This window comes from Agrilus planipennis, unplaced genomic scaffold, assembly GCF_000699045.2.
Source record: "Agrilus planipennis isolate EAB-ADULT unplaced genomic scaffold, Apla_2.0 scaffold145, whole genome shotgun sequence".
Taxonomy (NCBI): domain Eukaryota; kingdom Metazoa; phylum Arthropoda; class Insecta; order Coleoptera; family Buprestidae; genus Agrilus; species Agrilus planipennis.
Genome location: NW_020440372.1, coordinates 369546 through 380223, shown reverse-complemented (window position 1 = coordinate 380223; position 10678 = coordinate 369546). Strand labels below are relative to the sequence as shown.

The following is a 10678-nucleotide window of genomic DNA, read 5'->3' as shown; positions in this document are numbered from 1 at the left end:
TATATAAGAAAATAAAGGATCCTATAATTTTAGAAATCATAACATTCAATTGTCATTATGAGTTTGCAACTAGAAGATTAATAATTAACTAATAGAAAGTTAACAGAAAAATTATAGCAACTATTTTCCAATATATAAAAACCATAAGTCATTACTCATTAAGTATGAAAAATACAATGAAAGTATTCACTAAAAAAACAACGTAATTAAGTAAATAAGTTACACAATATAAAAAAAAACTTTTACAGTACCTATGTACACTTTATAACTCACGTGCTGCACCATCTATACTATCATTATAAATATAAAATATTTGAGAAAAACTAAAGTGAAAAAATATTCTCACCCTCTTCACTTATTTTGTGTTTCAACAGTCGCAATCATTATTAAACATCAAAAAGTTGCTACACATCACTTTATTTTAATGAATTACAATACAACGCCAATTATATCTCTCAGAGTATCGAAACAGAACATTTCACCTAAAGAATATATCAAGGTGGTGTATTAATGGTAATAATAAGACTTGAGTCACACGAATCCAAAGTTCTTTGTTTTGATTGCGAGAAGTAGTTTTTGTCGTAACACAGTGCGACTGCTATAAAGAGGGATGTATAGGCGGGAAATACATGTATTCGCGGTTGGTAAATGAGCATCATCTGCAGGCCTTATTGTCACCGATGGCATAGGTTGGAAACCGTCTTCACTTGCAGGCAATGCTGGTGATCCAGTCCAAAAGTAAACCTATAAAAGATCAAATTGTACAAGCACATATACTTTCTAAAAATTAAAAAAAAAAAAAAGTGATGAAGTACGTATACTGAGGCGGATAAAACCGATGTACTTCGACACAGGTCTACCCATACTTTAATACTTATCACTTATGCAAAATTTTAAAATATTGTTATGATTTTATTATAATTGGTTGTTTAGAATAAAAATAAAAGAAAGCATATTAGAAGAGGCTCTCAAACCATTGTTTGACAGTTCAAATGCTGTAAGCAATGCAAAGGATGTGATGATCAGCAATATTCTAAAATAATGTTCAAAGTATCGGTCACTTAGAAGTGATAAAAGAGTATGATCGGCATTACAGTTGTTGATTATAAAAAGATTATTTGATGTTAAAATATAAAGAAGAAAGACTGGGCATATTCACTCTGGAGTTACATATAGTTACAGAAGTGATAGTATATCCGTTGAATTCATTGAATGTGTTAAAAAAAAGCTAGGCAGGCCTTATTATTACCATAAAGTTAATGTTAACGTTAGGTAAATCTTAAAGTCCAACAATTTGCATATGAAATCGATAATTTATTTAAACCACTACCTTGGAAAGTATATAGTTTTACTTAAAAAAGAAAAAACCTTCAGACCTACAGAAGTATTTTCAGAACATAATTTAATTTCTAACTTAATCTTTAAATCTTTCTTCAGAGATAGTATAAATAATATGACGCTAAATTAATAACAACTTACAGTTACATATACCAAATCTAAAATTATAAAATCAAAACAAAAATTGACAAAAGCGGGAGTAAAAAAGAAACTACCGATGATACAATATCGTAGTCAAATAAGACAACAAAAATAATTCTAGAACACAAAAATCAATAAAAACCGTTAAAAATAGATAATAAAACACAAACAGAAGATAACGATAAATATTGTAGGTACAATTTGCCTTTTATTATTAACCAAATGTTTACCCTTAAGGAATAAATAATGGGGAATTTGCGCTAAAATTATATTGAAGAATTGTATTAATAATTCAATAATGATAATAGTCAAAAGTGCATCACTGAAAGATTAATTCTGATTATTCTATTGCGAGATATTTTAATTGCTATTGGAACATAATTTGAAATACCATTCACCGCAAAGTAACGTCACTCCATGTGTTAGTTATAAATCATACTCATCTCTGAAGTTATATGACATATCGACATAGAAAATGCTGTCGAAATGTAGAATTTAGTAGCTGTCTCAGGGCTTAACAAGATATATATACAGGCTTAAAGACAAGATCAAGCAGCTTCATTTTTGTTTTATTCTATTATAAGTGCAAGTGTACCGGCACACAAGAAACGATCTTATTATAACTATAAGCAACCAACTTCCTTGTGTGGGGTGGTCACACAATCAAATATACTAAATAAAAAATCAATTACTTTTTTTTTAGATAATTTATTACCGTGTTTGTTATTTAAAATAAAATTTGATAAAGATAAGACCCAAACAATTACCTATTGAATTAAGGAGGTTTGTAGATTAACTAATGCATTACAAATAATAATGACAGGGTCAATATATGGGATCAAATTGTACTCGACTCATGCATGAGATTTTAAAAAGGCAAATTCCCTATTATCTCCTTATTACTCTTTCGATTGTATTCTCAAAATAACTATTTTTTTCAATACTGTTGACTTAACTGCTGGAACTAGGGGGTCTTATCAGTATAGTTACTTTTAAATAGTTCCTCAATATACCTAAAAGCCCTGTCAGCCTTAATACTTACTATAGGTAGTAAGCAGTAAAAAAAGTTTGATTTATAGCATATTCTTATATCTGAAGTGCGACTACTAAAACTTTCAGAAACGAAATTTTTTACTCCATCTAGAGTAGCGGAAACTAAGTATTTCATGGTATTACATTTTTTGTTATAACAATAAGTTAATGATTGATGCAATGCATTGGCAGGTATTTCTATTTCAATTTTCAGGCAAATACAAGGTACTCATATCAAAATGATCTTTACAACATTGCAAGACCGATTTTGGAGAAGGTATGAAAATATTTAATTATTAAGCTGTCAATACGGGTGTTTAAGTGACAATAATTAAAATATATTATTCGTTTTGAAATTCTGTTAAGAATTTTATAGCCATCTTTGTCAAAAATTAAACGATTTTAGTTTCTTTCATAAAGAACAGTAAATGATTTGAAAATTAGAAGAGATCGGTATGGGGAACTATAGGGCCATTCGAAAGAGAATAAATTTCTGCATACGTCTGTCATTTGAAAAAATGGACAATTGTTTGAACTTAACGAAATTGCCATTAAATATCTAAAACCATGGTTGTAATTAACACACTTTTACAGTACGGGTAGGAAGCTTCAAGGTATAGCTATCTCTCCTGAGAATATTATTGCTCCAGCTCTCTTACTGTATAGTAGGCATGCTTTTTCGATACCTACTGTTCTGTGCTCCTTTTTCTTTATTAGTATTAGAAGCAGAAAAGCCTTATGAAGGTCTAACTAGAATCATAAGTAGAATTTAAAACCGTCATAATAAATAGGATGCTCTATTAAATATAACGAAATTGAAGTTAACTTGCAGCACTCAGACAATTTATTTCCTGTTATGATAGATATTTCAACAAATTAATTCCGACGAATGTCAGCGAAGACTATATAGAAATCTCAATACCAAAGACATCGAGTGGAAATTTATTTCAGCACGTTCCATGCACTTTGGAGTTGTGTGAGAGGCTGCACTGAAGTCCTTCAAGTACCACATGAGAAGAATGGGAGAATCGATACTCATCTTCGAAGAATTGAATACATTCTCTCTCATCAGATCCAAATAAACGAAATAAACATCTGCCACAAATGGATTAAAAGAAATCATAATATTGGAGCAGACACGTTTGTTATTATTAAAAACAATGATCTCCCTAGTCTCCGTTGGCTCAAAATTAGAGTAATACAAACGCACCCCAGTGCAGATGGTATGAATCGCATTATTACATTGAGAACGTCCAAAGGAGCCATCAACCACACATTCGTTTCAAAAAGAAACTAAAATAAATCATTGATCGGCGAACCACTTAATGACAGTAAACTTTCAAAATAATTTTTATGTTTCTGTGAGCTTTCACGACAGGTGTCTAATGAGTGCTGTATTTTAGTTTTCGAACTTGGTGGCCGTTATCTTTGGAAATTACTTCCCGACATTTCGCTTGCAGTTGTGGTAGGCATTTTTAGGGAGGCATAGTAGTTTTCTTAGTTGAAGATGTCGCTTGGTGAGCAAATAATTTTTGTGTAAAAGATTGCTATTTCAATTAACCATCTTTCTCTAGTCTTAAAAGCTGTATTTGGAATAGATGAAACGAAAAATATGTTTAATCTGTCAATATCTAATAATATACAACACTTGTATTCGATTGTGAAGTTAGAAAAGCTGTCTAGTAATTGCAAAGTATTTTTTGTCATGTTAGCGCGGAAAGCTTGTTTTGCATGCTATGAAATAAGAAAGAAATGGCCTCTTTTCAGCCGTGTTTTAGCTGGGACGAAATGAAATTAGTCTTTTGAGCGCATGCGCTCAAGTTTATGGGCATGCGCAGAAATCAGTTGTTCAATAACAATATCTTTCTAACCTCTAAATCATTTACTCTTATTTCGTCAAATATCAATTTAATGACGAGCTTTTCACACAAACATGACAAAAAATAGTATACGTACCTCTGTCTGAAAAGTGGATACCTCGATACGTAATATACTATTTCTACAAATGATAGGAATAGTAAAACTTTGCGACAAAAAAATTTTACTTTCTATGGGAGTGAAAACAGCCAAAAAACACTCTAAACAATTGTGTCTAGGTGGGAATGTTTTGCAACGTTGTTGCATCTTAAAAAAATTGATATGCACATCAGAAATTAGAACTTTCATAGACATTTCTATGTGCTAAATTATGAAATAATGAGCGTTCTTAGGAGTAAATGAATCAATTTGGTATATACATAAATTCGCTTAAATCGCCGGACTAGCTACGACGCAATGAATGCTTAGTAATCGACATACCCAACACAATCAAATATTAAGGATAGACGAAAAAGCAGAATAAGCCTGTCATTACCGTGAAGTTTAAGATGAAGAGGTAAGGAAAAAAAATGGAAATCAGAAAGTACAAAATGTTCTGAAAGAATTAAATGCTGTATTTCATAAGAAAAGAATAATGCAAAACCGTACAGAAATATTTGTTGTAGTTCTTTCTTCTAACTTATAAGCAGTTTAGTTTAATTCAATTGATTAAAACAGTAAACTTACCAAATCTTGTCTTTCCAAATGCGTCATCTTTTCCACAATGGACCACAACCACCGCTTAAATTTCACCAATCGTTCGCTACTTTCACCAGACTCATCATTAAAAGATGTATAAGAAATGAGTACTGATACGTTAATGTCGCCCACACCATTTAACAGAAGCCTCAAATCTTCAGCAGTTAGGCCGTCCAAAGAACCTTCGGGTAAAACATCGAAAACACCCATACGAATATGCTAAAAGAGAAATATATTAGAAAATGAGAAGATATCTTCCACTTCTTATCCTAAAATTAATGTTTACGTGTAATATTTATTATTATTTAGTTATTCTACAAAACACACTCGTTTGTCATCTTAAATAAATTTTTATCTAACAGCTTTCTTTTAATATGTTATATCTACTGTCGGATATAATGAATCAATGCTCTAGCTGTAAGGAATAAGGATGCAAAGGACGCGAGTGTGGCGTTATTATTGATTGAATCTTCTTTCCACAGACGCACGCACACACTCACGCAACCATCATTTTTGGTAGTTTGTCTTTTTGATCTTGGCATATCCTCACTTATTGATATTTCCATCTATTTTTCTAGATTTCTTTATTCATCCTAGTTTGTTTTAATTAACTTTTTTCTTTGTTCTCCTGATTTTCTTCTTCTATAGAAACTCCATGTTTGAATTTTTCCTAAATTGGTTCTGTATGGATCAGAGAGTGTGTGAAAATCTTGCCGACTACCATTTCCAGATTTTTCATCTTCTAGTTTACAGTGCAAGTATTCAACAATAGAAGTGAAAAACATGAAACTTTGTCATTTCTGTTTAAATTTTTATTATCATATTTGTTCTTATTTGTATCCTTGTCCTTTTCTTCTTAGTTATTCTTACACTTGCATTCTTTTAATTTACGATTCACCATGTCGCAATTGGCATGTAATATCCCTTATAAGCAGTAACAATATTTAGTTGTATCATTTGTCTTTATTTTACCCATTTGCTTACAGATGATGTAGAGTTTTACTATCTGTGTTAATGCTCGGGATGTTTTGAATTCTTGCGTCTTGTCTAGATGTTTTTTTATTGCGCTGAGGTCTAATATGTCCAAGTTCAGCACATTCATAACATACAACTTCACATTTGTAAATATTTTTTATTTCTCCTTTAAATTAGATAGGCATTTCTTTGTTTTACTTTATAAATGTCTTCCTCCACAGATAGTCTTAAGATAAGACTATTATCAAGAGTTTTTTCGCCTCCTGAAGTCGAATGCCAAACGCCACTAAAACGTTGAATTTGTTTAAGAATTATCATAATTTTAGACATCAGCATGTTTTAAAAGATTTCTTCATTTAGAATCTTCAACATAACCACAACGTTTTGTAATTAACTAATATTCATATTTTGTCAAATTTGAAGTAGCAGTATTTTTGCAAAAACAATTCTTTATTGTTTAGTTTTATTCAGATACTTCTTCAGTCTCATGCATGCATTTAGCTGAGGTGAGGTTTATCTATTTTACTCACCGCCCTCAAGACTGTATGTTGTGCTATGGCGTCCTTGATCTTCTATTTCTGTTTGCATCCGTTCTACACTTGACAAGCTCAATTGGTCAAATAGTAAATATGCAAACTACATTTTACATATATCCATTGCTTTTAATATTAGTTTATTTGTTTGTACACAAGGGATTGTAAATTAGAATATTTAGGGTGATTACGATAACATATGGTACATAAACAGATGAAAAAAAACAGTTTAGCTATCTGACTTGTTCTTCGCGGATATGAAATACCTATGGGAGCAAAATGTTCGGGATGCAATGTTTCAGAATCTGTTACAAATCTTAATTTACATAATAAAAATATTACAACAAATGCATTAAAAAAATTAAGAAATTGTTTTGTTACTTAAAATACTTACTTCAATAGCTTTCTCTTGTAGTTTCACCATCCTATACTTAGCATATTTACGCACGTAATCATATACGCTGGAAGAAGTTACCTCAATATCTCGACCATTCGGAATCAAATCCACCATACCGCCGCCTTCTTCTGCACTCAGGTCAATGCTAGAATATGAATACACAATGAATAACTAATTTATAGTTATTTTATAAAATATTCAACATTGTTTTGGTCAAATCTATCACTACAATGATATTTTTGGTATGATATATATACAATACCATATATAAGTTGATTAAGGTATGTGTATATATTTACATATTGTGCATGTGCTACGATAAAAATGAAATCATAATAATGAGGTATAGCTATTGGTATCGACTGCTACCACACACATTAAATTCGACAAATCCCAAAATTCACAATTTTTCAATATCTTTGGTTAAATAAAAAATCGGTTGTCTGTAAAATCGGCTTACTGACGATAATTGAACGTGACAGCATCATAAGAAAATACTGATGGAATGGTTTCATTTTTCAAAAGAAAATTTTAATTTTATTTGTTTGATAGATATTTTGTATGTATATAGAGAAGGAGGTAAATGGAAATGTATTATTGTATAGCAGCTGTCCACGCGGACGCATCGATCACTCAAGTAGGAGAGAGACAGATGTCAAACGCTGCCGAACGAGGAACCCGATTATGCCTCTTTGTCGCTCGTTCCGCGCTCTCGCTTGCACTTCAAGCCTTAAATGGAACGCCTCAGAGCGAGGTAACGCCGCATGAGTTATGTTTTTTCGTGTGTGCAGCCGGCTCCATCGAATTATAAGACGTTGTCACGTCAAAAACGACTTTTAATGTTTTGATAAAATTTCATATATAGGTACCGACTGAGTATGGTCGTGTGACGAACTGATGTTGAGGAATTTTAGGTTGCATGTCCTCCTAGACGAAAATCAAACACCACCCAACCGTAGGGATAATTGAGTAACTTGTGAAGATTATCTCTCCACGGAAACAAATATGCTATAGTGACCTTGAAATGTGCATAGTATATATTAGGTTGTGCCAGAAAAACGCGATATTTTTTTTCTTGCTCTCCGCTCAAAATATCGTAAAATATGTCTAAACAAATATCCTGTTAGAAGCGGAGCTTATAATTTCAATTTTAAGAGGTCCATCATCGAGTCTGAAATTTTACCGTTTAAAAAACACAGAAAAATGATTTTTTTAACGTATTTATTCTTGCAACCCATGAAGAATTTTTTTTTCTATAAAATCCATGGCTATATCTTATAGTACACTAAATTTGGAGCAAAAAATCTCATTGAGCCGAATTTCCATTTTCATTATTTTTTATTGGATTTCGCCATCTATGTATCTACTTCTAGCTCCTAATGGGCTGTCTACCTGCTTGAAAACGTAACTCCGTTTATTATCTCAATATATCCCAGGTGACGTTGAAACCTCTTACGCGTTAGGTTACCTTAAAATTTGCTTCAATTCCAATATTCCATTAACTATTTATTACGTGAAATCGGTAAGTGTTAATTAGGTAAAATTTTGTAAAGCAGATGGAATAAAGTGCTGCAAATATTCGGCTAAATATATACAAGGTGTCCCATTTATAATAATTAAAAAAAAAAACATGGATTCCTGACACAAAATACAACAAAAAAGTGTTATACAATTTTTCAATCCAGTGACAATTGAGCTCGCAAATCGTCTGCAAATTTGAACGTACAATTTGTTTCATTACGGGCCTGGATCTAGGCGACTAACGTCGCTCAGCGGATCTAGTGTGGATGTAACAAGTACCTATCGGGAAGAAGCCAAATGCACTTCCACCTTGTAAAAAAAAGTAAAAGTGAAAAACAAAAGCGTACCTTTTATAAAAAATGTTGAAATTGTCCGCCATTCGCTTCAATGCAACACTGACAGCGACGTACCCAGTTGCTGCGAATTTTGGCCCAGATACCGGCAATATTTCGAATTATACGATAGGCATTGGTAATGTAACTCACCACCAACTGATGGTTGAATAAGAACCCTACTAGAATGCACTATCACACTACTAATTGTCCTTATTGAAATAGTCTTTTATGAAATAACCACTAAATAAATAAACTAACACTAACAAACAAATGAATTCCACAACAATCCAAAGTAAACTGAACAACCTGTTAGAAACTACGGCATTATGTGTATTTATTCCAGTCACTTCAAGCAGTGTAATTATACGAGATTATATCAATATTTAGCTTTTTACATTTAATGAAAACAAAATAACCAACTTGATCCTTCTGGATACATCCTTGTATTACTGGACGTGGGGTTAATGAGCCCTGCCACGCAAAACTAATGTTTAACACATGTGAATGGTCAAAGTAGGTCTGCATCTTGTCTCAACTTTTACAACCATAACACATACATTTGTTTTCGTACACTAGTACGTTATGTTACAAACCTTTACCAAACGCTAGGCGGTGAGGGTTGTTTGTGCACCGCTTCTAACTATTCCGTAGTCGTTAAAATTTCTTTTCTATTTAAAATAACATAATACTCGACGTCATGGGCTACATTAGGCAAAAGGCAGCTAATTCCGACCTACTGAAGGTGAATTTTTCTACGATCAACTGGCAATCGTAATTAATTTGCGATTGTGTAGGGCCAGCATCAAAACTGTTATAATTTTAATTTTTTAGTTTGTTTCAAAAGTCAAAAGTGTTATAACATTTTATGTTCCAAACGCCCGTAGGAAGCTGTGGTATAAATATTAATTATTATAACTGGGACACCCTATATAGGGTGTTGTTCAAATAAGTGGCAAGCTTACAGGAGGTGATAGGTTGCTGTAAAAGAAGAAAATTAAGTAAATGTTTGTTAGTCCGAAAATTCACTGTTTACGAGAAAAATGCATTTGAAAGTACAGAGAATTGCCATTCCGGCAGAGAAATACGACAAAGCAGCGCCGCGTTTAGTCAACTACAGTGAACGTATCGTGGGCGGAGCACACTACTTTTGGCGCAGCTCAGAGGTGTCCGACACATTTGTTTTGCTTTATTGTGGACTGAACGAGCATGGTCGGCTGATCGAGCTTAAATGCGGCTATTGGAAGCACAAATTAGAGGAGTACAGTAGTCGTCATCTGCAGAAATGCAGCTTTGCGGAAGTTCAGGAATAATTAGGAGGTGCTGGGGATGACCGTAAACTGTATGTTCCGATAATTTTCAGTCGTGTATAGAAGTGATATGCAGAAGCGAAGGCACAGTCGGTATATGTCATATATTTAATCAATCGATGTTTTATAGTAGATCAGTGTATCACTGTAGCATAATCGCTGTTGCAATGCAGGATGCGTATTTATAAGCTCATACCATATCGCTGCTGTAGAAGACAAACCCTTGATTTCATAGAAGACAACCCTCAAAACAGTACGCGCGAAACAGAACGGAGCATTGACTCCTCTCATGTGTCAGACAACAAATTTTCAGGGAACAGTCACTGCATCCTTATCTTTGCAGCGAGCCTTGTCTAGCCATTGTTATCGAGTTCCTCAATATTTCTACATTCAGGAGTTTAATGTTTTACGTTTTACACATTACAAATGTATATTGTTTTGCTTGTTTACGCGCCTATCACATAGAAGCTACGGCGTGAGTTCAACTTCTCAAATCGATATCCTTACTAGAAAATGACATTTATGAAGTAGTAATTTTCTACA

The 10678-nt window shown here is 32.8% G+C and overlaps 1 protein-coding gene across 1 annotated transcript in view; it reads right to left on the bottom strand.

Moving 5' to 3' along the window:
• Nucleotides 1-185: 185 nt before the first annotated feature.
• The window catches only part of LOC108736971 (E3 ubiquitin-protein ligase hyd), a 95195-nt gene continuing 84702 nt past the window's right edge, over nt 186-10678 (bottom strand). Inside the window, 3 exon segments of the mRNA XM_025979658.1 lie at nt 186-744; nt 5056-5286; nt 6970-7117. Coding sequence (XP_025835443.1) covers nt 532-744; nt 5056-5286; nt 6970-7117 — 592 coding nt within the window. The 3' untranslated portion in view covers nt 186-531.